The sequence below is a fragment of the Canis lupus genome, chromosome X, assembly GCF_048164855.1.
Source record: "Canis lupus baileyi chromosome X, mCanLup2.hap1, whole genome shotgun sequence".
Lineage (NCBI taxonomy): Eukaryota > Metazoa > Chordata > Mammalia > Carnivora > Canidae > Canis > Canis lupus.
In genome coordinates this window covers 39,706,533-39,733,274 of record NC_132876.1, presented here as the reverse complement: position 1 = coordinate 39,733,274, position 26,742 = coordinate 39,706,533, and the positions used below count along the sequence as shown (strand labels likewise).

Sequence of the window (26,742 nt, the reverse complement as noted above, 5' to 3'; positions counted from 1 at the left end):
GATTGCCTAATAATCATGATGTGATTATTGACTGAACAACCTCAAGTAAGCTATTTAGCCTCTCAGTGGCTTAAATTTCTTGCTTTTAAGAAAACAGGGACAATGACAGCACTTTATATGGTTGTTATGGGCTTTAAAATGAGATGAATAGTATAAAGCATTGGGAGGGGAGCCTGACACATAGCAAACCATCAAAAGGTGTCAGTTCCTTTTCCTTTCTACCATTTGATTTGTGGGGAGGAGGGGGAAATTCTCAGCGTGAAAAAAAAAAAGAATAGCTTCTTTGAGCTTAATTGTAATATCCTAGTGCCATCTGTTGACCACATAGAACTATTACATTACTTGTACTGCAGAGTTTGTTTCTGACAAAGCCCTACAGTGGCATCTGAACACCTGTATTTAAAATGTCCTTTCTAGTGTGTTTGGGACTAGTGTTGTAGGGATGGGGATTGAGGGCTTTAGGGAAGGACTGTTCTGCTGAGCTGGAAGACCTGTCCCCTGCCTCGGTACCATTGCCTGTCAAAAGGCAGGGATCGAGGAAAAAGAGAGGAGCTTCCCCCATATGCTACCCTAAGATTGCCAGATGAGATAATGAGGGTAGAACCAAGTGAGTGAAATATTCTCGTCCATTTGGCTCTAAAGGAGATGCCGGGAGGAAAGAGTTGGTATTTTCTTCCATTGGGAGGTCTGCCCTTGAAAGATATGGCCACTGTGGCTTTGGCCTGGAGTCCAATCCCACAGGGGTTTCAAAATCGTATAACCCCAAATACCATGCAAATATCCCTAAATGTGGAATAGAAGAGCCCCCCCATCATCCAAACCTCTCCATTCCCCCACCACCACCACCACCACCCTGCTAGGCCTAGATTGCACAGATTCCCCTATCCCCACTCCCAACTCTAGTGGCTCCAAAACAAGCCTCAAGAAATGGTCATTTCTGCTGTCTTTCCTATGCCAACAAATCAAGTCAAGACTGGTCGCTTTATTGAATGTGAACTTTATTGTGGTTTGGATTATGTAAGGCAGTGTGGTGAAGGCACTGCAGAAGTTACACAGACTGAAAAACATGGTAGGAAATGAGTGAGCTAAAAAAAAAAAAACTACAAAATATATTTGTAAATGAATGCGTGCTGGACTAGACTAAGTACTACAACTATGTTTTATCTTCATCATTGCAGAAGCATTGAAATAACTGTCAGAGGTGGGGGGTTGGGAGGGGTTAGGGAAGGCTTCATGGAGGAGGTGGCATTTATGCTGGACCTTGAAGGAGGGGTAGACTGTTGATAGATGAGATGGAGGGAAGAACATTCTAGAATGACTGACTCTAGAGAAATTCTGTAGAAATACTGAAAACACAAGAGGGCAAACAAACGCCCCCAGGGAGTGAAGCTACCCAACTCGGAGCAAAAGCTGAGGGGCCCGGGGCTGGGACCCAAAATCTCAAGCCCCCAAATGGGGCTTCAGTACCAATGATATTAGGAGGCACAGGACAATGGGCTTGTTTGTAAACCTAGCAGCAGCAGGAGATTTCACATTGCAGTCAGGGGCCCCAAACTGGCTAGACTACGCCTGGGTGGATTTTTCTCATCTTTTCGGGGGGGGGTGTGGTACTGATTCATCCTTCCTCTTGCCCACTGACTGCCTGAACCATAGTTCATGCGCGCCCATGTGCGCGTGTGTGAGTGTAGGTGTGTGTGGATGGGTGGGGGACCGAGGCTTTGTCTCCCACTGCAGCTTCTTCCACTTTTCCCTCTTGCGGCACACAGCTGGCTTCCACAGAGCTGGAGCTCAGGCCCTGCTTGCTGTCTAGGCCTCACTGAACTCTCAGCTCGTCATTAAGCACCTAGGAAGCTTCCTCAACATGAAGGTGAAACCTACTGTGGGGGGTGACTTGGGTTAGGGCAGGACTACACTTTCCGGAGGTGGTGATGGTGGTGGTGATCAGTGGTGGTGGTTGGAGGTGGCACTGGTGTTGGTGGTGATAAAGGCTGGGGACTTAGAAGCAGGCTCTAGCTGCTGGTGAAAATGTTGCTGGGAAGTCTGTAGTATTAAGTCAGGAGCTGGGATGTCAGGCTAGACCAGCTTGGCCTTGATCACCCCTCCTCCTTCCTTAACATGCCCTACAGGAGAGATAACACTGGGCACCTGAAAGCAGCAAAGACATCTGTAGGGTATCCATGCTGTTGTTGTCCTGCTGAAATCTCACCCCCGGAAGCCCCAGCGATCTTTGGATGGCAAACATCTGTATGATCTCCACATAGGACTGTCACCTGCCCCTGTCCAGCTGCTGGAGGTATATAGGTTATGTAGCTACTGATGCTACTTGGATCGGGAGGTATGGGGAATTTCTCAGAAGAAAGGAAAAGTGAGTTACTGTGAGTTTCTTTCTTTCAAAAGATTATGAATTAGTTAAGACCTGGCATCTGACAGAAAATATAAAGGATGGAAAGCTCTGTCAGGACTCCTTAGAGCTGGAGATTTAGAGCTCAGTGAGATCATCGCTGGAAATAACCTTGAAGCTGATGTGGCCCTGCTTGACTTTGGCAGTTGGGCCACCCTTCTTGCGCAGGTACAGAGACTTCAGATCACGGCAGTCGCTGGGGTCAGCATCCAGAGTCACCTGCCCCAGGAACTGATCACAGAATTTTCGGCTGTTCCACACCTGGAAAGACAAATCGAGAGAGCGAATATGAACCACCCTCTGTGAGACCAGACTTTGCCCAGCGGCATCTAGAACCCAGCACTGTACTTAGAAAGGTCTGTTTTAAAACCAGGAGACTGAGGCACCTGGGTGGCTCAGTGGTTGAGTGTCTGCCCTTGGCTCAGGTCATGATCCCAGGGTCCTGAGATCGAGTACCACATTGGGCTCCCGGTGGGGAGCCTGCTTCTCCCTCTGCCTATGTCTCTGCCTCTTTCTCTGTGTCTCTCATGAATAAATAAATTTTTAAAATCTTTAAAAAAATAAAAATAACAAAAAAATAAAACCAGGAGACTATCTTTCCTGAATACATCTCTGGCTAACAGGAAGATACCTCAAAGAGTAGAGGTGAAAAGCAAGCCAGCAGGGCTCAAGATCAGCCTCAGGCTGTGAGATGGCTTTGTAAAGGCAGCTGGGCAGAAGCATTGAGTCAGGGAAACAGCCAAACTATAATGGTCCATCCTGACCCAGCAGGATAAGGGTTACCTGAACTGGCCTATGTTTCCCCTCATGGGATTTCATAGTACATGTCAACATGTGTGCCTGTGAGCATGTAGGCTTTCGTCCACAATGAAAGGGACCTCCAGAGAAGAGGATATTTACAATGGAAATTAATAAGGAAGTCAGTGTCTGTGCTTAGTGGGAGGTGTCTTTGAGTAAAAATAAACAGCCAAAGACCAGGATGACCCCTGCTCTCTATCCTGGATAGCTGAGGCATTTGGGATAAGCTAGCATCTGAAATGGAATGAGAGCCATCCCAGGGTGAGGGACAGGTGGTGTCCCTGTTCACACGCTTACCTGCACTATAATAGGAATGTCAGTGGTCCTTCTGTAGAAAATCGCCTGGGTGTCAAAAATGGCATGAACAGTATTCTTTTGGACAGGAGAACGGACTTCCTCCTTTCCACACTTGATGACCAAATATGGATTTACCGCTGGAACAAAGCAACAGCCGCTCTTAACATAGTGATTACAGTTCTCTTCCTAGATAGTCGAGAAACTATTTCACTGGGACTTTGAGCCTAAAACCTGGGTACCAGAATGACCTTAAACCTTTGTTCCCAATTCCCTTTCTTTTCCATCCTCTATAAAAACGAAGAGCATATAGGCCTTGCCCAAAGAAGTTTACAACCTGTTCTCATTCCAGGTTGACAGCCATCCTGACTTCCCGAGACTGAAACTACCCCTGGAGAGAATTCTTCGTGACTGCCTTTTCTAACCATACATACAGTAAAGGAAACTGGAGTTTGGTTTCCTAGACACCTCTGCAGTTCTTACTTTCATTGGCATATTTCTTTTCCAGGCCCTCAGCGCTGTGAACAGTTATCTGGGTGACTACTTTCGGGTAGCCACGAGCCAGGTTCCAGCAGGACATCTTGGGCATGTCCAGAGTCAGTTCCCTGAAACAGCAAAAAGAAGACATGCCGCTGATGATGGATGCCCTCCGATGAGAGGATAGGCCTGCCAAAACAGACACTGCTGCTGAAAAGCATGAAATGCTGAGTGACCTAGCCTATTCCTTCTCAGACATGGCTTGTATTTTGAGTCTGTTTTGCTTTCCCCTGGCATTAAGTACCAGGAGATAAAGATCAGAAACAGACAGTTAAGAGTGAAGCCGGGCTGGGGTGAAAAGGTAGCTTTGGTGACCCAGCACTTGGAACGTAATAGAGGAGCAGTGAGGAGTGCCAGCTGTTTAAGAGAAAAATACGGTCCGCCAGAGAGAATGGAAGATAGGTATAAATGGAAAAGCTTAGGTTAGATAAGTGGCAGCTCAGAGCTCTGAAGCTCAGACCTCTACTGGGGAATTTTTCATGGTTAGGAACATAACCATTTTGAGAAAAATTGCTACCACCATCATTTCAGCAAAGTCTGACTCGAACTGGTTGTCCTTTTGTACATCTGCAGAGGAGGAGCTGGGCCAAGGGGGTTAAAAGTGGAGGCAAAGCAGAGACTAGGAGTCTGCAGGGCTGGCCCAGGGAGCTGAACCTGAGCTGGACGGGCACTTCAGAGAAGATCCTCAGGAGAAACTCGCTGGTGCGGCCATGCTGGAACATGGTCGGGACAAGCACGTAGTTGCCTTTCTTCAGGTACTTGCTCAGAAACACGGTGCGAGTGTCAATATAGGTGGAAGTCCCTGCACGCTCCTGGATGTAGAGATGGTGGAGGCGGAATCTGCGGTTCATCTCCACCTGAAAATGAGACAGGATGAAATGCTGCATTCTGCTCAAATCACAGTTTGTGTTAGGAGATCCTAGGTCCTCGGCTTTCTTTATCCTGGGATCTATCGTCAGCCCCAGAATCCTAGGCCATCCTGTGATCCTATTTGCTATTCTTCTCTCTGTGCCAGAGACCCATTCTTACCTTGAAGAGCTCAAATCCAATGATGTAATTGTCAGGTCTTCCCATGCGCCGGTAAGTACGCAGGTCCTTTTGCTGCAGTGACATAATGACCTTGTGCCCATCCTCAGGCACAGTGAAGATGTACTAAGGGAAAAAAGGCCACCAAGGAGCTTAGTTAGCACTTCTGTTTCAGATGAGCCAGCTCAGATTTCAGGGAAGAAAAATAGATTATTTTCTGGGCCTTGCCACTGACCTGACAATGGATGAGGCCTCGGATGATTCATGGACTACTAAGTATAGATCATATATTGCTTCTCCCTATAGCATTTAGCATGGATTGAGAGACAACTTCATGCCTAGGTCTTTGATGCCAAAGAGGGTATACATCTTGGTAAGATCTTGGGTTTATTTTATATTAAATCCCTTGCTCTTAAAAGCTGCATGCAGAAAAATTCCAGAATCTATAAAGGGAAAAGTCCCTTTTGTTTGACTTAAACTGACACTATAGCATCACCCTCTGCTAGTCTCTTATAGCCAGCCCAGAGGAGCTGGCACTTCCTCAGAGAACTGATACTTCACTACCACCTCTTCAGGGAAGCTGCAGACCTGTGCTTGAGACTTTGAAACATCATCTGAGGGAGTCATGGTGCTGTTGGGAAGTAAAACTAAAAGGCATCTGATTGTTCTCTCTCTCTCTCTCTCTCTCTCTGCTTTTTTCCTCTCCCTCCCTTTAGCAAGAAGCAGAAAATAAGATAAATAAATAAAATAAATTCAGAACCATAGGTTCACAAGGCCCGTAATCTTACGCAGACAGTTAAGAGTGAAGACAAAAGCCCATTTCCCTAGCTTGGTAGATGTGCCTGATATTTGAAACATTTACACGTTTGTACGTGGGGATGAGGTGGCGCAATGGGAGTCTGTCTGTCTTTCTTTCTTTCTTTCTTTCTTTCTTTCTTTCTTTCTTTCTTTTCTTTCTTTCTTTCTTTTCTTTCTTTCTTTCTTTCTTTCTTTCTTTCTTTCTTTCTTTCTGATTTTGCTTATTCATTTATGAGGGGCACAGAAAAAGAGGCAGAGACATAGGCAGAGAGAGAAGCAGGCTCCCTGATGCGAGACTCGATCCCAGAATTCCGGGATCACACCCTGAGCCGAAGGCGGATGCTCAACCACTGAGCCACCCAGTAGCTCCCCTTCCTTTCTTTAAAGAGAATTAGGATGGAAAGAATGGGGGGAAATGTATGCATTAAATAAATCAGCCTACTAGTCTTAGTGTCCTTCAAAATGCCTGGCTAAGGAGCCCATGGAAAGAAAAGACACACCTATGTAAGGTGGCAGTACAGTCAGAATTCTTGTGTCCTGTGGGTTACCTCATCAGTATGTCAAGATAATTATAGATTTGGGCTTTGGATGCCTGGATTTTTTCCTTTGGGGCATGCCTGGGCTTGACCCATCACGTATCATGTGGAATCACATTGTAATGGAAGATGGATGGGATGAGGTCACTGACAGGGTAGTGCTTTAAATCCTGGGCAAAATGACCTGGGTCTGGGTGAGAAAAGGGAAGCATGATGATGGCATTCAGAAGATTTACTGCATGAGAAAGAAGATACATATTGTAAATGTGCACCCCAGAGAACAGTTGATCAGCCAAGAAATGAAAAAGAATCAAGAGGGTGTCTGGGAGTAGATTCTTTCTGTCCAATGAGGGACAATTGCAAAGAGCCACACCAAGAGATGTGGCACCAGGGGAGAGGCAACCAGAGGAGATAGCTGTGATTGAGTACTGCTGCCAACATACTTCTCTGCAAAGGGACACAGTCTGCCGTGACTTGCAGCGTCAGAGCCAATCCCTAGGCACGTTGGTTGCTGAATATTACACAAATTGAAAAACTGAGGTCTAATAAAAGTAATTTGTTAAACAGATATTTAAGTATTTAAGGGCAAAAGGGTACACTGAGTTAACATAGCTTCCTGAGTTTAGGAAGCTACTAACCCTATAGCTGGAGGAATAGAAGCATGAAGTTGGCATTATTAGAATCTAGAATCTAGGAGAAGAGATCCCAGACAGCTGGCAGGTGTATCTCTGTGTACACCTAAAACTAATACAATGTCATATGTCAACTATATCTCAATAAAAACTATATTAAACTAAAAAAAAAAAAAAAAGAAAACCTGAGGTCAAAGAAATACTGTAAGGTGGGACCTGAGTTCCTATTGCCTTGAGAAGTTGGAGGCAAAGAAAAAAAAAACGAATCTAACCTGCGGATTCTGCAGGAAGGTATCACGATTGTTATAGCAGCCTCCCGACCGGTTCATCAGGGGATCATCATCCACCGTCCAGCATCCCACCACCGATTCCAGCTCCTTGCGGCCAAAGATAGGGTTGTTCACATTGCGGCAGACATTCAGTTCATGAAAGTTGCGGCAAAAGTCCTCCAGGCTCATCCTTGTATGGGAGGAGGGCAGGAGGAAAATGAAGATGGTACTGAATACCTACCACTGTAGTTCCACCCAGGAGCCCCAATGCCCTGAGCGCAGAAGACCCCATCCTCACCAGAACTCTCCATCATCAGACATAACAAGCCCCAGGTTTTTGCGGTCTGCCACAGTCAGCTGCTGCCACTCCTCAGAACTGAAGGCAAACGAATGAAAGGATAAGCCGTTAGGTTTACCATTGACTTCCTGTAAGCAGGACACCGAAGAACCACAAGACATGAGGATTGGGCCCACTTTATTTCACCTCTGGCTGGGTCCCAGAGCCCACAGATGTCACTAAACATCGACAGCCCACTTACAGTCTGGAGGAATGTGTTTGAGAACTACAGGGTTTGGAGATGTGGCAGTCCGAGTGAAATGTCACTCACATTTCGCTCCAGGGGCCGCTCCATTCCTGTCGTCCTAAGGGGTTCCTCAGGCGAACCATGTAGAGCTTCTCAGTACTGAAGACTTCCAGCAATCTTTCTCCAAGACGGATCTTGCGAATATCAGTCAAGGTGTAAGTATGGCCCTTCAGAAGACCCCAGTCAGTTTCCACTTCTTGTTCCTCCTGATTGGGAGACTGAAAGCAAAGAAAGATATGTAAGGCCACAAGACCTGGGAGGTCCAACCTTTTTTTTTTTTTTTAAAGATTTTATTTATTTATTCATGATAGTTACACAGAGAGAGACAGAGAGGCAGAGACACAGGCAGAGGGAGAAGCAGGCTCCATGCAGGGAGCCCAACGTGGGATTCGATCCTGGGTCTTCAGGATCGTGCCCCGGGCCAAAGGCAGGCGCCAAACCGCTGCGCCACCCAGGGATCCCTGGGAGGTCCAACCTTTTCCTTGATTGTTTTACCCCAGTGTGGTGGAAGCTAGTCCTATCCCTAAGCAGATAGAAATTTTATCCAGAAACCTTACTTGACACAAAGCAAATGAAAGAAAGGAAATAAAGAGCTTCATATAAGAATTCAAACAATTCAGCTTGAAACTACCCACAGTAGTACACTGATATGAACAACTGGAACATTTTGGTGGGGCTGGCTCCATGTATGAGCAAGCAGCTATACCCTCCACATCCAGGGGCAGAGGCAGGATGAATTATCTGGCAGAGGCTATTGACACCAGCTCACAAATTGCATCAGCCCCCAACAGGGTGGTTGGTACAAAAGGATGAAAAGGTACAGAGCTCTGGGGCCTCTGATCCAGGACTCAATACGTCAGTTTTCTGAGTCCCATAATGCCTTTTCCCGAGTCTCTGGGGATAAGGGGGACATTTCCTACTAATTTTGTAGTGTGAGCAAAGAGTGGTTGTTTTCGGTGACCACAAACCTCAATGGAGCAACAGATCAGTCCTCCTTTGGTAAATGTTTTGTATAGCTCCCCGAACAGCTTGTACTTCTCCTCGACCAGCTCGGTGTATCTTCCCTTCTGCATGTCAATGGTTTCGGCCAATGTGCCAGTGAAGTCCACAATGATATCAGTGGTGGTCAAACCATCGAGGGCTTCATAACAACCCAGCAGTCTGGGGGCAAATATGCAAGGTTATCTTGGTAACATGATTTTTCCAGGTCAAGTACATCTTGTTCCCAAGAATTAGAACAGTCCCCACCCAGCCAGCCTTTACCAGCTGACTTTTCTTCCAGGTATGAAATGAAGATATCTTATTTTGAGATTATAGTCAGAGATTTCTAGGCTTAGGTTATGTTGAACAAGGACAGTCTATGAAGAAGCTTCCTTCTCCAGGGGAATATTAGGGAAGGAGAAAATGTGAGGCCATAATGCCATGTGATCTGCAGATGAGAAGCAGGAAGGGCTACCTAGGAGCAGGGAAGGTTTTTAATGGGAACAAGAAGAGCTAATTTCTCTATCATCCAGGATTTCTGAAGCCATTTCCATGCCCAAAGCAATGCCTTGGATCTGACTGATATCCTACCCAATTTAAACTAAGGGGCCCAGCTGGGAAAGAATGAGCTCCCCAGGACAAAGGTAACCTTCCCTCCCTTGTGTACCCTGACCACTGATTGGTCAACTCCCCTCCTTACTTTGCATAAGCTTTTTCCAGTAGAGCATTCCAAAACTCATTCATGGAGGTGGAGAAGGAGAAAACCAGATCTCCATTGATGGTGGGCAGCAAATCATCAATCACTACCTCAGTCCATTCTCCAAAATGCCAGAAACGGAAGCGAAATATCCCAGCATATTTATCGAGTTTTCGAGGGTCCCATTCCTGTTCCTTATGGTTGGGAATTGTCTGGAAATATAAGAACATTCATACAACTGTTTTTCACCAGACCATATCCAAATACTGAGTGGCGGTTGACTTTCGGCAAATCTATAAGGCAACAGGAAGCACACCAAATATATCTGGTTTGGGTCTAGGTAGGGAAGTCTTAGGTTGGGCATTTTTGCTTCCCTAGTTCAATTTTGCTGAGGATAATACTACCATGCCTGCCCTGAATAAACACAGGGTGACTGGGGGAAGCCAGTTAGGGATTAAATTATTTCCCACAGGTAAACTATAAACTCGATCATGAGAAACCATCTACACAAACATATTCATGCTTGTATGTTTAACCACCTAAGTAAGGCATTTTAAAAGATAAAATCACTGAAAATACAAGACCCTTGTACTTTCAGTTTTTAAAGGTCCATCCTAGAGATTTTACGTAGATTCTACATAGATTTTATTCACACCTTGAACAAAATTATGTTGAGGAAACCGTCCTTTTTATATGCAATTACACATTAATCTTCTAAAATTATTTTTCTGAAGAAAAATCAAGTCAAATTAAGTCAACACTTCTTTGCCTTCAACTCTACCTAAATGCCAAAGGAATTTTTGTACTCAATAATTTATTAGGACCTTTTCAAGGAACTATTTCTACATTTCATGTCTTTTCTGTTATTCATATCTGTGACTTCCTGGCCCCTGCTGGCTCTATACCCCAATCGGTGCAGAGAACACAAGTATGCAGAGCTAATAAGTCAAAGTGCTGCAAATGAGAAAATTAATCACACAACTAATGTGTGAAAAAGCCAATAGAGTAAAATGTTAATGGTAAGAATCTAGGTGAGTATATAGGTGTTCACTGCAAAATTCTTTCAACTTTCTGTATTTGTAAAAATGCTCATAATTTGTAGAAGATTCTCATGATTCAGGAATTTAAAAATCTAAATAAACTTACGACCTGGCTTTTCCCAAAATTACTAAGAAAGACAAGAAAGTGGAAACTGAGTGAGGTTTCACAAGAGAAGGAGATACCTTTGTCCAGTGAGACTCCTGAACAGCCAAACAGGAAAATGCAGAGACCATTGGCTTGTGCCCCAGTCTCCCTTGGATCAGCTGGTGGTTGCTGATGTTGCCCACGATCAGGTGGGGGTCATCACAGATGTCCTGTGGATACAATAATTGGTTCTCAGGGTGTGAAAAGTGTTTCCTGAGAGTCAGTGTGAGCTGAGGTAGGCAGGGCAGACTTTACAGAAGAGGTGGGGTCGAAGATAGCGACTAGAACTTCCATAAGTCGGATAAAGGGAAGGTCTGGGGCAGGAGGCAGTCTGTGGGTGGAAATACAAAGCAGGAGATCATCTGGCCACAGGGAAAGGATTATGTGGGGAAGTGGCAGGACAAACGGAAGAAGAGGATGTAATGGGACAGGTTGAGATATGCTAGTGGGGGCCCTTAGAGCTAGCATTGCAGTTTGGAAGAGTTTTCACTCAATTAGTGAGCTTTTGAAGAGAACTAGAGATTAGCACATTTCTTTCTGGTCCTATTGGTCTTGAGGAGATTTTCTGAAGCACCTGGGCCTGGAAGGGTAATTGCATTTCAAAAGACAAGGCCCTATGGAGATGAATGCTTCTCCCTCCCTGGGAAAATGAGTTTGGAGACCTTGTACAGAAAGCCCCTTCCCAACATAAAGCAAAGGCAATGGCAGTCTCCATGGCAACTAGATTTTTCCACATCTTTGGATGAATATAAGATGGCAGCAGTACTAATAGCAGGTGGTAATAGACTACCCACAGGAGCACTTCAACACACTTTTTTTTCCCCCACAGAGGATGTTCTGAGGGAAGCAGACAGAGTGAGGGTAGCATTTGTTTGGGGCATATGTGTGTTTCTTCCCTCAACATGTCAGCAGCTGTGCCATTAATGAGACACAAATAATATAATGATGACAAAATGTCTGAGGGCACACTGGAGTAATTTTCCAAGTATGATAGGTGTCTAGAGGAAGGATCCCCAAAGTCTCCTTGGTGATAGATAGGATAAATTGAATAGCAGTAGTAATACTGGAGTTGAAGCCTTAGTGGTGACTAGCGTTAGGCAGTTGGACAAGGGAGAGATATGGAGGCATAATGGGTAGAGAGACAGGGGTGGACAAAGGCAGAGCTGCATACATAACATCACATAATTGAAGACATGATTGTGTGACTCAGAGAATCAGCACTTGCAGAGTTCAAAGGCAGGAAATACCAATGAAGTCTTGAGTAGCTGGAGAAAGCTTTGTGGAAGAGGCTGTTGGCCGGTACCTTGACATTCTGCTTACCCAGCAGAAATAAATCCTAGTCTCAAATGGAAAGAAAATCTAGACATATATCCTTTTAAAATTTATTAAATAGAGACAGCTATATTTTCCTGGTTCTCAAACCTCTTTTTTTAATGGACATAATTCTCCCTGATGAAGGGTCTGGTCTACAGAATGAAACATTCCCTATATTATTTAAAAGCCAAAATAGCTCTGGAAAGGAATAAGCATTCTAGGCAGGGACAAATCCAAACTGAAGATTAATTGGGCATCCCTCTGCCAAAAGGAGAGGGTTAGGTGGGTTTTCAGTTTGGGATTTTCTGGTCTTTTCTCTTTTTTTTTAGATGCATACCTAGTGTCGCATCATTACTTTTTTGGTCTTAGAAGAAGACTTCTATCTTAATATATATTTATGGGTTGAGAGTTGCCTGTTTTTCCACTTACTCAATATAGAGCAGGTGTGTTGGGTGAATTAGTCCCTGATATTCTTTCTCTTATAATTGTTTCTTTGGCCTTTTTAAGATGAAACTAAACACAGCTTTTCCTTTGTGGGTCAGGTGTCACCATTTTATTGGGAGCGAGACATAAAGGTCTACAATGACTTCTTGGGTTTTGATGATGCAAATAATAGTTGCCTAGCATGGAAAAATAATAAAGTGAACATGGATGTATGGAAAAGTGTGTTTTTAGATTACTAAGGCAAATTATTTGCTGGTTTTATATAAAGTTATTAGTGGTTGGCATTACATTACAGTGTCTTGGATTTCCACGTGGCTCTCATTTCATAGCAGGGATTCAGGCTCAGCTAACACTTTTGGCATGCCAGGTTTTACTCAAGACCTAAAGGGTCACATAAACAAGTGAATACCAGTAAACAGAACTCAAATTGAGAAACTGAGCAATATTCTCCTGTAGATCTAAGCTGAATGTGGTCATTTGTGTGTGTGTGTGTGTGTGTAGCTGTATGTCATTGTGAAAGCATATAAATTTGGGACAAAAGAGTTCCTTATTTTCCATTTCCCTTTGTAAACTGACCCATGCCTGTTTTCTTAATACATGATGGATGGCCATTTAACAATAGGTTTTAAAGCATGAAAAATTAACAGGCCATAGGTTATCAAAGCTGAAGGAAATTTAGGGGACTGTTTACTAAACCCATCTATCACAAAGGAAAAAACAGGCTCAGGGAAGGGCAGAAACTCCCCCCTTAGCATGCGGCTAAGTTAGCAGGAGACTGAGGATTGGAGTTTTAGGTTCTTCAGAAGTACATATAGTTAGGAAAGAACACTCAAGACCTCAGCTAGTCCACCGCTTTGCCTTTATTTTAATCGATGGCCACCACACAAAGGGCAATGTTGTGCAGCTCTTCAGAAACAGAACTGCAACCACCTCTGTCAGTTATCCATTCCAGTGCTTCATGTCTCTCTGCTTATCCCTTTTAGGCAAAAGCTCTTCATCCTTCTGGAAGACTTGCCAAAAAGTTATAGTTATAAGTTATAGCGTAGCTTTTGGTTCCAGGCTAAATACCACCAATAGTCTTTCAACTCCTGAATTTAATCCACTGAATGTGAATCAATCTCTTATGTGTGTCAGTACCTTGACGTGAAACTAGGGGGAAAATCTTTATTATGCCACATCCTCTACCTCTTGAAGGAAGTCAGAGACTAGAAAGCTCAGAAGGGAGAAAGGGTAAAGGGTAACAAGCCAGTGTGGATCTAGTGGCCAAATGGACTTTTGGGTGTCACATTTGAAAATAATGAAATGGCCATTCATTGACTTTTTCCCTGGTTGTGGATAATGGGGTGTCTTCGTGTTGGAAGCAAGGAAGTAAGGCGGGAGAAATTTTTCTGTAACTCAGAGCTGAGATGAAGAGTGCAGATGGGATATTTCAGCCTTAGCTCTGCTGGACTGGTAAGGAATGGAGTTGGGGAGAGGTCACAGCTCACATATTCACATATTTGGGTGGCTTGAGAGGGAGGGGAGATGCTGGGCCCTTAATGGCTCCCAGCTGTGTTGGCACAGTTGCTGTGATCCTTGAACTGGGCTGTTTGTCAAGGCAAAATAATTTCTTAGGGGGAAACACACACAACTAGGAAGTTGGACACCAAGAGTAAAGCCAGGAATGGTCCCTGCATATCCCCATCCCCAAGCCATAGCCTTCTACAAGCAAAACAGCTTCTCTAGGAAATATGTTCTCTTAGCTGAGCACTGAGAGTCCTTCCCAATGTTCTCACTTCATCTCCCTTCATAGAGACCTCTGAAAGATTGAGGGGGAAGGAGGCATACGATTACAAGCCTTGAAGACCCATACATGTCATTCTATGTGACTCCCTTTACACCTACCACATCTGTACCTTTTGCAATTTTTTGCACACGTGAAATTTGCAGGCAATACACACTGAGGTCCCAGGTAAACCTCAAGAACCACAGTAAAATGAAAGGATGCTGAGAAAACCAGCAGCCTTAGAAAATTGAACCATCTCCAGGCAGGGCATTCGTAGGTGGAGCTGGGCTCAGAGACCCATGTTGGACCAGCCTCTCTCAAGGAGCTCACTTTACCTATTGGGGAATTTCGCTTTTGCATGAAGAGTTTGTCATCAGTAAAATAACCTCTCCAAGGAAAACTCAATATGAAGCCTGAGATTTAAGGCCTTAAGCCAAACTTCCACTTCCAGTGTAGGCAACCAGTAACTACAGAGTTGTCTTCTGATTTGAACCTTTAGACTTCAGATAGAAGACTCCAGGTATAAATCTTAAACTGCTTTATTGGGAAGAATTTACATATCCATGTAATGGAATACTGTTCAGCCACAGGAGGGGCAAACTGATTACATGCTGCCAAATGATTGACCCTTGAAAACACTATGCTAAGCAAAAGAAACCAGTTACTTTTACTCTTCTGTTCCAAGTAAAATGTCTAGAGCTGGGTGAAGCTAGATAGAAACTTGAAGTAGATTAGTGAGTGCCTGTGATGCAGGGAGGCAGTGTTTACTCACTGCAAATGGGCACAAAAGGTCTTACGGGATGATGTGATTGTTCTACAACTGGACCGTAATGAAGTTTTTGCAGCTTTGTGAGTTCAACTAAAAATCATTGCATTGTACTCTTACAACAGGTGAATTTTAGGGTATATAAATTGTGCTGTGATAAAGCTGGTAGAAGGCACACTTTAAAAGAAACAGGACAAAATAAAATAAAAGAAAAGAAAAGAAACAGGACAGATGGAGATAAACAGGATGGGCCCATTCAACTCTCTTCGACTGTGTCACCAGTGGCAAACATTAGGCCTAATTAGTTTGGGGTCATGATCTCTGGGGAGGATGAGAAATTTATGACCAGTCTAGGCCAAAACTATTGTACAGAGGTTCCACATTCAGTGGGTAGCTGGAAACTGCTATCATCACAGAGAAAAGTGTTTCTCCTTTACTGTTTCCTCCCAGGCAATCTGTCACAGAGGCTTATGCATTCTGCTTCTAATGTCTCCTTTCATCAAACTTTCCCTCCATTCCTACCACTTTGCCTTTCATCCAGACCCTCATCACCCTCCTCCCACCCCGTGTAGTGAAATGGCTCCTAGGGTGGATATTCCTCATGGAAGGACCTGGGCAAGGGTAATGGTGAGTAGAAACCGAACTCAAAACTCGACCAGAGCTGACAGAAGATCTTGTGCAGGTGCCCTTGCTTTCCCCACAGCTGGCTGTGCAGATCCCCATGAGGGCTTGTTGCACTTTAGTTAGGGATTAGATGTGTCTGACTCTAAGACACTGCTGTAGCTGGGTATGAGTCAGTCAGGAAAAAAGCCAGAGACGGGTAAGAGGGGAGAGTGGCTGGAGAAAGCAAGAAAAGGGATTTTTGTGGGAATTTGGCAGCCAGATTTTAGCCTAAAAATTTCACCTGAAGCCTTACACTGTAAGTCAGTGTAAATTGGTACAACTTAGAATTTACTAAGACTATATATGTTGAAGCTCCAGGAGGGCAGGGAAGTTTAGTAGTACACATCTTGAGCAATATATTCGTGTGCCCAGGAAGCTAGGACAACAGCTGGGGCCATTGGACCAGTGGAGGAGTTTAGGAGAAGGATGTTTTTCTGGAGGGTATGGGCATATGAGCTGGCCCTGAATAACTACAAAACATTCCCCAAATCCCGTTCTATCTAAAGTGGCTCCCTAGGACACAGAAAGGAGGTAGCAATTGGGAAGAAGCGGAAATTCAGTCCTGCCTGAGGATACTGGGGGCTTGGCTGAAGTCATTTGGTTCAACAAGCAGTGGGGTTTACAGGCATGGAGGCTTATAAAGCCTTTTGAACACAGGAAAGAAAAGAAACAGAAACTATTAGGTTAATCACGCTTCCTCCATCTTAGAGACTTCAGAAAATAGTCCTGGTTGGGGATGAAGCAGTGTGGCATGCCAAGGGACAAGATGTCTGCAAGCTTCCCTGCAAACCAGGCTCTCAACCTTGCCAATGAAGTGGGTGAGGCCAACGACCCATCTGGTCTTCCTGAGCCAATTCAGAGAGGCCCAGGGCTGTCTCTCGGCTTTCCTGATGGGAGGCCAGAGAACTTTGACGTGGTTGTTGACCACAGGCTTGGCCTCCATTCTGGCTGGAAAGGAATCCACAGCTTTTTGAGCCTCAGATGGTGGTCCAGAACCTTGTTTTTCCCTCACTTTCCACAAGAGGCCCCTGCCCCAGCCACTCCAATCTATGCTGATCTGCCCGTTCTTCAAACCCCTCCAGGATTTACTGTCTGTGTGCCTGAAAACAGCATTTCTTATATCAGGCATTAATTTATTATTTAACTCTTTGATAGCTCCATATCCATCTCTCCAGATACAATGGGAGTGCCTCACCCCAGGCTGTGTCTACAAACTGCACAGAATAGGCTCTCAATAAATGCTTCTCAAGACCCTCCCTTTGGGCTTAACACTAGGCTCACAGTATGCTCTCAAAAGGGAGAATATGGATCAGTTCATGGACATACAGCATCAACCCAGGGAGGAGGAATGTGAGAGCTGACTGGTGGGAAACTTATTAATTTTAGCAAACGAAGACACACAAATAACTCTGTCTCCTTGAAACAGCAGCATGGCAGCATGAAAACCAACATGGGCTTTGGAGTTAAACCTGGATTCAAATCCTGGGGTGTCAGCAGTCTGACCCCCGAGTAAATTCTTACCTTCTCTCTGAGACGCAGTTTCATCATCAATAAAATGGACGTAGTAATATTTACCTTTATTTTTCAAACCAGAAAAAAAGAATCACATCAGAGAAATGTATAAGATACCTACCTTGCCAAGCCATGGCAAATGAAGATGAAACGAAAAAAATGTTTGGAAAACTCCAAACACAGCCTCTAGGACCAGAGTAGGCATGATATAAGTGCTGATTTCTTTTCCCACCCATCCCAATTCACCCTTTCTTTCTGACATCCCCTCACCCTAGAAGGAGCATTGCTTGCTTCAGAGGCAAGATGGACTTTTGCCATGGTTAATAAGTCTTTTTCCTTCCTTGCTTATCCATGTAGGATTGAGTCTACAGAATTTGGAAGAAGAAGGCAAAGGACAGAGGGTTGAGCCAAGACAGAGTGGGAAGCACATGCCTAAAGACCGGCCAGTACAGGAAGCATTGTCAGCTTGGTTCACATCTGGGAAATGGCTTCATGTAGCTTGCGATTTTGCGGCCCATTGGGTCTCCTCCTATCTCCTCCAGGACCTCTCCCTCATCAATCATTCCTTCTCTCTTCTGTGTCTTCAACCTCTTCTTCTTTACTGTTTACTCCTTGGCCTAGAAATACTTTCAAGTCTGTCCTATTTTAAAAAGCTATTTCCCCCAACCCCCAGAAAACCTTCCTCAATTTCCTGTCTCCTTTTCAGCTATTTCTGCCCCATCCAGTCTTTTCCTTCAGATCCAGGCATCAAAAAAGAGTGATGCCCCTCATTTTCATCATCCATTCATGAGAGTGGCATTCAAACAACGTATTTCTATTTTACCATGTATTTCTGCAAAAAACAAAACAAAACAAAACAAAACTTACCTCTTTGCATACCGAATTAGTGGCTAGTGAATTCTGCTCATGTTTCCCAGATTTTTATTGCAGGTCAGTGATCTGCAGGGATGTCAACAACTGGAGGCACGGAAAGTCAGGAGTGTAATCTTCCTTCCGATGGAGAGAACTTCTCCAAGTCTCATACTCTCAATGGCTATCATATTTTGTGGGCAAACACTGAGACATGTCCTTTGAGTCACATGGGAAAAACAAGAGCCTTCAAGTGACCAATGTATCTTGGCACCACCTGGTGGCAACCTACATCAACTGAAGAGGCTCTTGAGAGAAGTTCATTTAGGAGTGTAAACTGTGGAAATTGCAACTAAAAAGTTTGTTCACTGAAGAAAGCAAACCTCCAGTTGCTGAAGGAGGTGGTTGCATAAGAGTGCATAAAAAGATACATCAATACATGAGATCAGAAGGCCTTCAGGATATTGTGAGGGTCCAAGAATGTGCACTTCTTTTTTTTAAGATTTTTTTTAGATTTTATTTATTTATTAGAGAGGGAGAGAGAGCACAAGCAGGCAGAGGGAGAGGGAGACTCCCTGCTGAGTAGAGAGCCCTAAGACATGGGATTGGATCCCAGAACCCCAGGATCATAACTTGAGCCGAAGGCAGACATTTAACTGACTGAGCCACCCAGGTGCCCCTAAGGATGTGCATTTCATAACACCCTCTGTGGTCTTTGTCCCTGGTCACCCACTTTGGGAAGGAGATCAGGTATAATATCCTTCTTCCAGTTATACCCATTAGAGAGGGAGAGGTTGCCATTTATTCTTCAGATTCCATCATCCTATCATTCTATACATTGAGCTCCTACTCACACAAGGCTTGCGAAGAGGTCCTGAGACTTGCTTTAGAGACACAATCTATAGCTGTTCCAGAGAACCATAATGGCTATTAATAGGTAGTGAAAGAGCTACATTTTACTTAGATCCCACTTGGCTAACAGTGAGGGGATCCAGGTGATGGTATGCAAAGAGCAGCAAAGCAGTCTCCCTCCCCAGTGCAAACTCCATCTTGTCATTGTAGAGTTCATTTCATTTATGCTGGTCACGTAAGGAGTTTTCATCCTCACTGGTCTCAGATTATCTTGAGGTTGCTATGATAGGTAACTCAAAAAGAGACAAGAGTATAATTGCTTTTCGAGGTACTCCATTTACTCAAATACGCTTCCAAAAGAAAACATGCCTGGCATTTATTTTTGTTGCTGTTCTTTTAAAATTGCTATCTGACCCAATATGACTGAAATACAAGATTTCTCAAGCTAGAGTCAGAAGCACAGATCCATAAAACTTGCCATTTTAAAGCTGTCTCCTGAATTGCTTTACCCGTAGTAGGTGGTGCAAGAGACGCAGTGGACCAGGCAGAGTTACGATGAAAGAGATGGAGAGGGAGACAGAAAGTAGAAAACAAACAAACAACAAAGTTACCTGGGGACGTTTCCACACCACCTTCCCTGGAAGCAGTCGGTTATAGAAAAGTGAATCATTCTCAGGCAGAAAAGTTGGGTCACAGAAAAGTCTGCCATCTTTGATGCATTCCTGCTTCAGTTCCTGGTACTTCTGGTTTTTGAAGAGCTTCAGAGGAGGACCCATAGTGCCAAACTATGTTGAGAATGAGAAAATTTGTGGTCACTGAAGGAAGAAGACCTTAAGTCTTTTGAAGATGACCTGAAATTAGACAAACAGTAGCCATCCCAGTGACTTATTCCTGGAGCTAGGAACTTGGAGCTTGGCTTTAAAAGAAAAGTGAAGGGACACCTGGGTGGCTCACTGGTTGAGTGTCTGCCTTCGGCTCAGGACGTCCTGCTTCTCCCTCTGCCTGTGTCTCTGCCTCTCTCTGTGTTTCTCATGAATAAATAATTTTTAAAAAATTTTTAAATAAAAAAAGAAAAGTGAAGATTTTCAGGGAAAGTAGGGTCCAGGCTCTGCAAATAATTAGTTTAGCATGGGGCTTTGGCTAGGTGCCTAACACATTTTGGGGCCTCAGTTTCTTCCTCTGCCAAATGGGGCGATATGGGCCTTAACAATATTATTGAAAAATAGATAACAAATGTTAAGATTGCTCGGTAAATCTGAGTCACTGTCACTTAAAGGGCAATCTTCCATTTACATTGACAGGAGTTTCAGGCAAAGGACAATCAAAATTCGAAATTCAAAGATAAAAGAGAAAAATCGTTTTACTATATTCAGAAGTTGGTGCCTGAAGGGCCACACACTTTGTGCTTGAGAGGAGAAGCGGCCCCTTTCACTTCTAAGGAGCCTTTTTACACAATTCCTTCCCTTTTATCATTTAAAGAGCTTTGCTTTTTTTTTTTTATTACTGGCCAGGAAGGCTAATGCAAGCAACAGAGCTCAGCAGATGGCCTCCAAAGACAAGGAAAGATAGAAAGATTGTATGTGTCTTTCTTCTTCAAAGTCTAACATGCAATCATTAGCCCGCTTTAAAAGGCAGACTATGAAATTCAATTACACTAATTTGATGGACTATAGATTCTTATCCCATGGCAATACATTACATTGTTGCTTTCTTTTCTTTAAAAAAAAAATTTGCAATGGCTAAATAGAGAATTAATATAGAGCTCTTCAAGCAATGATCTATCTGAGTGCCCCACACTCAGATGTCCCTAACAACTGGTTTTTATGAAGATAATTTGAAAGGCAACTTTGATTTTAAATAGTTTTGGGGTGATAATAGGGTTCTCAATGCCTTTGCTTGATTCACTAAGATAGATTCATAATGATTTTAATGATTCTCTCTTGACACTCGATTATTAGTAAGCAGAAGGTTGTGAAATTTACATATTTCAAAAATACAGTTTACAGATAACTGTATCTATATTTCATTGTTACATGCGGGTGGGAACAGGAAAATCTGACTAAGGTCACAGTATGTGCTGAAAAGTGGGCAAAGTTTGAAAAAAAACTAATTAGCGCTTTAAAGAGTGCCTGTTTAGGTAACACAGCTCAAATTCCAGTTAATAAAGAAGGAGCCACTATTTTACAAGAAGTGAAATAATAATCAGACCTCTCTACTGTCTTACTTCATATCCTTTCAGTATTACATTGAAGTGACTTACTGATAAAGAAGTCTTCCAAAAAAATAAAAAATATTAAAAAGTCTTCCTATTTGCAAACCATAAAAAAATTGAATTCAGTGTTATTTGGAAACTACAATATATAAAAACAAACTTGCCATTTCTCTGAATCCAAGGAATAAGAAGCTGAAAAGAACTATAAGTTTTATATATATATATAAAATATATATGGCTTTATTTATTGACAATCGTTTTTCAAATTGAAGGTTACGGGACACTGCAAAATACCAAAATGCCTTTAGTCATCAGATTTAATTCTGTTCACATATTTTGAATATTAAAAATGTATCTCATTGTATTTGAAGTCATGAGAGGTATCAGTAATAATTTTCCGTTAAGCAGTATCAGAGCCAATCTGAATGTATGCCCAGTCTCCTTTCTGGAGCCTGTTACAAATAGGCCCTAATTTTCACGTATGCTCTAACTTATAACAAACACTACTGTGCCTCTAGCTTTCCCTAGAAAGTTTGGTGGACTGCCAGAAGCTGGGGATTGTAAATGGGGGACAGTCTGGGGCAATTAGGGTATTTAGTTTGCCAGAACCTACTAGTCCTTGAACATTTTGGATAAATGGGTATTTCCTGTTCTTGGGAAGGCCCTCTGCCCCATGTCTCCCTTGCTACTCAGTCAAATGGCGAGTCAGGCGGGAGTCTGCAAAAGGAATCCCTGTTATATAAGGAAGGCCTGTCTACAGACAGAAGCTGCATCAATTGAAAAGAAAATTGGGTCTGATTTGAAAACCAGTATGATCCCAGTAGACTCTTTCAGAGGCAGAATATTGAACTGATACGTACAGGGCAGAATATCGAGGCAGAATATCGAGCTGAATATCGAGCTGATACGTACAGGGCAAGCTTTCTGGATGAGGGCACTTGCATTTTGGGGGCGCACGGTAAATATGGAATAGCAGGCTATCGGCCTGAAATTTGACAGGCTTTCGTTAGAATAAAATTGCAGTCTCATCTCGGACTTACAGAGCAGAATTGAGCCCCATTTCTGGGAATGCAGGTAACAGGGGAACTGTGTTCCATTTGCTGAGACCTTGGTTCCTTTGTGAGTCAATTTTCTCATCAGGGGAGTGGGGTTATCTATCCTGCCCTCCTTAAGCTGTGCCTGTACCTAATGAGGCAGTTAGTGTAAAAGTACTTTGAATAAGTAGAAGGGGCTCTGTAAATGCAAGATACACATCGTTAAGTGTTCTCACTGCCTGGCACAGAGCGGGGCACGCATCCGTCGTTCAGGATATTTCTGTGGAACAAAAGAATGTCCTAAGTAGACAATTCATGTTTGTATGGCAATTTCTCATTTGAAAAGCCCATTTGGGGGCAGCCCCGGTGGCTCAGTGGTTTAGCGCCGCCTGCAGCTCAGGGCGTGATCCTGGAGACCCGGGATCGAGTGCCATGTCAGAGGAGCCTGCTTCTCCCTCTGCCTGTGTCTCTGCCTCTCTCTCTCTCTCTCTCTCTCTCTCTGTGTGTGTGTGTGTGTGTGTCTCATGAATAAATAAATAACTAATCTTAAAGAAAAGAAAAAAAAAGAAAAGCACATTTCGGTTCACAATCTCTTCGTGGCAGCTGCGTTCCTTAGGTATTATCTGTGTCCTTTCTTTTGTATCTGCAGAAATGGCAACTCGAAGAAGAGGTGGCTAGAAACTGGCAAAACTGACGCAAACCCGGATTTGTGTAATGTCAGATGTAGTGTGCAGCATCCCCTCACACTACACTGCTTCTTTTGGTCACTGCCTTTTTAAGGAAGGGATTTTTTTTTTTAAGCTAAAATGAGGAAAACCCTCCAAAGCAAACATGATGCCTAACTTTGAGGCATTCTGCCTAGGATTTATTGCCATGGTGGATATTGAAAAGGTTCTTTATTTCCACGGTCTGATGATCACAAAAGAATTGGAACCCTTCACATCTGCGGGTTCATGAGTTAAGTCTTAAAAAAAAAATTCTGGAAACCCAGAAATTTGTTAGTTGGGTTTGTCATAAACAACTTGCCCTGCTAGAACCTAGGAGAGTGGAGAAGGGAATGCTCCTTCTTGGCTATCTTACTGCACCCAACTGTGAAGACAAGAGGGTTAGTCTAAAGACCGCGTATTGAGAAAAGTCTGTAAACAGAATCAAAGCTAGGGCTTTGGGAATCAACCAAAGAGTGCCTCCGGCTAACAAAGGGAATGAGCACATCTAAGATGAGGCCCTCCTCCCGCTGTGTCCTGAGGGTCCTATCATGAGTGGTTGGGTGAAACAGAGTGGGGGGAGGTTTGCATTGAGACAACGGCCTCAAGCAGTACTATTTCAATTAGGACCCACTGCCTTAGAGATAAAGTCTGAAGAAGGCTGTGTGGATGCAGGCAAGCGGGAGGGATGGGTCCAGAGGAGGGTAAAGTTGGAAATGGCCAGGAGAAGTAGAGGGAGCCTGCCACGTAGACTATAAGGCTTCAGTTGGGGGTTGGAGCTTTTGTTACTCACTGAACTGGAAATCATGGGGAGCTGGGCAAAAGCTTACGAAAGAAATCACTTGTTCTTCACCTGTGGGTCAGCCTTAATGTAGAAACCAGATTTTGCTCTAAAACATGAAATCTGCCTCAGTTTCTTAAAGAGAACTGTTCTGATAAAGGAAATTCAGTCTGCAGTTTACAAACTGCTTTTGCCCTGGGGGGTGAGTGGGAGAGAAAGGACTGGCACTTAAAGTGTGGGGGGGGGGCATGGTGCCTGAGGTGTTGTCCCCAGCTGGTTTCTTCCCCACACCTCCCCCAGCCCTGCCCTTGGTTCCTCCTTGTGCTGCACTTGAAGCAAAATAAGAGGTAACAGCAATTAGGAGTTTGTGGAGCAAACTGAATGCAAAGGATCGGATTCTGTCCAAGCATGAAGTAGGGGCCACTCTAGCCTCACGTGAACCTGCCGGGTGGTGTGGAGAGGGAGAAGTAAGAGTAACTCAGCATCCGTGTTACACAGGGTGCTCACTTCCACAGCACATACATTAAAATTGGGACGATACAAAGCAGATTAGCGTGGCCCCTGCACAAGTGTGACAGGCACGTGACCCAGTGAATAGTGCTGTCCATGTCTACACAGGCAGAGTCATAGACCATATGAATGCACACGCATCTACCAGGGAACATATAACTGACCAGATTCCAGTTGTTGGCCAGATATCCTGAGGTCTGAACGGGACCATAAAAGTCCTCTGATCTGGTCTTATCTCGGACATATCTACTCCATCCAGAGAGAAGTTCAAAAAAATTCAAAGAAGAAAAAAAAGAGTGCACAATTTCTTTTAATTCCATTGTTGAAGAACTTTATCAAAGAATACAAAACAATTCAGAATCATAAAAAGAGCACAAGTAGTCAGCAGATCCAGGATCAAGTCCCAAATACCACCATTTAGTGTCAGTAACAGCTCTGTCCCTCAGTTTCCCCATAAGCACAGTGGAAATATGATGGCTGTCCTGTATACTTCAGAGAACCATGTTGGGAGGATCTAATGAAATTAAGCTTGTAAACATACCTTTAACTGTTAAATATAAGATGTACAGTGGCAGTATTAGAAAGCATTCATTTTTAGCAAATTAAATCTCTCTTCTGTCTTAGCGGGAAATGAGATTTAATCACCTGCCTTACTGAGGGGGGCACTTGGCAGGATGAGCACTGGGTGTTATGCTATATGTTGGTAAATTGAACTCCAATAAATTTTTTTTTAAATCACCTGCCTTAACTATGACACTCACTGACATTTAAAAGACCGATTTAAAATGGCCCCTCTGCTATTCAATACCCTCCTTCTCTTCCACCTCTCCTTTTTGGCTGGCTTGCCCCACTACCCGTTTTTTCCCCCTCTTGGATTAATAAGCCCATCCTCTAATGCTAATTTTACAGCTTTGCGAGAATCTAATTCCAATTTTTATAGAATGTTATAGGCTGGAAGGACTCTTAGAAATCACAACACCCCACTCCTCACTCTCATAAGAAGGTGAAAGTACGGGCCCAAGGTTACACATACACAGTTAGTGACAGAGCTGGTGCTAAAACTCAGACCTCTTGCTTTTGAGAATTCTCATTGTCTTCTTCTCCACAAGAATGCACTTAGGAGTTTTGTGTTTGAATTGCAAGCTGTCAGAAGATGAGATGATTTCAAATCAAGGCTAATCAAAGAAACACTGTTTTGGGGTCACAAAGGGACTTTTTTCTGCTTTTAATTTAGGAACTGAAAACACCCAAGGACATGGAAAGACTTTTTTTTTTAACCTATTCCTGACGACAGCAAGTGTTTTGACTTTTTCCCTGGCTTTCTAGGGACTCAGTAAGGATAAATAAAGAACAGTATTTAAATTCCAAGTATTCACAAGTGGACACGTGCATATGCACACAAACTGCCAGAGGAATGAAAGAGTTAATTAGCAGTCTCCCACCCACGCACCCACCAGAAGAATCTTTTTTTTAATTCCTCCACACTGTAAAATATCCTTAATTTCACAACAAAGATTAGTAAATGAGACCTTAGCCATATTCCAATAGAACATTCATACAAACCGTGATGCTTTATCCTGAAGTGGGAGGAGGTGCCTGTCAGGATGTTAGAATTTGTTTCATTTTCCTATATGATTCTCACCAAACTTCAAGCTCCAAATCCTCAGAACTAATTTTCAATTGCAATACCCTGAACATTTTTCTGCCCCCGCCCCTCGCCCCACTCAGCCCACTCTGGCCAAGTAGCCCACGTAAGCCCCTGAAACTCGTGAGTGGCAGTGTAGTGGGGAAGAAGGGGACAGAGCCCCGACTGCAAATCAAAGTTTAAGCTAGAGCAAAAATTGGAGAAGAATCAAAGCATGCTGGCCAGGGGCTAATAATGAAAGATCCAGATATACCTGTCAGCAGGGCAGGAGGACCCCCAGCTGCGTGGAAAGGACAACCTCTGCTGCCATTTCCTCTCGTGCAAGAGTGCGCAGCCTGTACATCCCACTTCCAGGGCTTTTAAAGACCTTTTGTACATAGTAGATCCAAAATTATGCCTGAATTTCAATAATTTGCCCACGGCTGTGGGTCAGCAGAAGCTAGAAGGGAGTCCCATCAGCCTGGTTTCTCCCTCCATGCCTCCTTTCCAGGTTTGTTCTTCCTTATCAGGTATTTTGGGTCATGGAAGGCAACACACACACACACAAAAACAAAAAACCAACACACAACTGATCGATATCACCAGAAAAAAATCTCATTGCCAGACAAACACAATCCCCCAATCAAAAATCATTCCATTCATTTTGAAGTTTTCAAACTATTCTGCACACATATTGGATTCGGACACATCAGAAACTTATAGCTGCAGAGTTTGATTAACTATAAAGTTCAAGTTTTTTCACGTCTTCTAGCCTCCAAGTTATTCAGCAAATAAAATTCCAGGATAAGGCTGCAAATGTCCTCTCTACTCACCTGAGTTATCCCAGGAGCCTTGCTGCAGCTGCCGCCGCTGCCACTCTTAACCAGGTAACCCCTACAAAGTCTGTTCAGTGAGTGTGGCTGAACAAAGATTCAGGCTTTCTTAACCTGAAAACTATTTGGGCTGTACCATGC

General features: G+C 43.6%; 1 protein-coding gene and 1 non-coding gene across 2 annotated transcripts; one reads left to right on the top strand and one right to left on the bottom strand.

Annotated features, from left to right (window-relative positions):
• Positions 1 to 996: 996 nt before the first annotated feature.
• On the bottom strand, positions 997 to 26,742 carry CAPN6 (calpain 6). The gene is made up of 13 exons (XM_072815824.1): positions 26,602 to 26,742; positions 19,515 to 19,688; positions 10,777 to 10,908; positions 9,557 to 9,765; positions 8,844 to 9,036; positions 7,900 to 8,093; positions 7,590 to 7,667; positions 7,295 to 7,481; positions 5,060 to 5,182; positions 4,685 to 4,887; positions 3,977 to 4,098; positions 3,497 to 3,633; positions 997 to 2,662 (listed from the first exon to the last, which is right to left on the bottom strand). Exons 2-13 carry the CDS (start codon positions 19,677 to 19,679, stop codon positions 2,480 to 2,482), a joined length of 1,926 nt encoding a protein of 641 aa, XP_072671925.1. The 5' UTR covers positions 19,680 to 19,688; positions 26,602 to 26,742; the 3' UTR covers positions 997 to 2,479.
• Positions 24,134 to 24,242, top strand: LOC140628911 (U6 spliceosomal RNA). Its single transcript, XR_012026835.1, has one exon. It is a non-coding gene; the product is annotated as a U6 spliceosomal RNA (small nuclear RNA).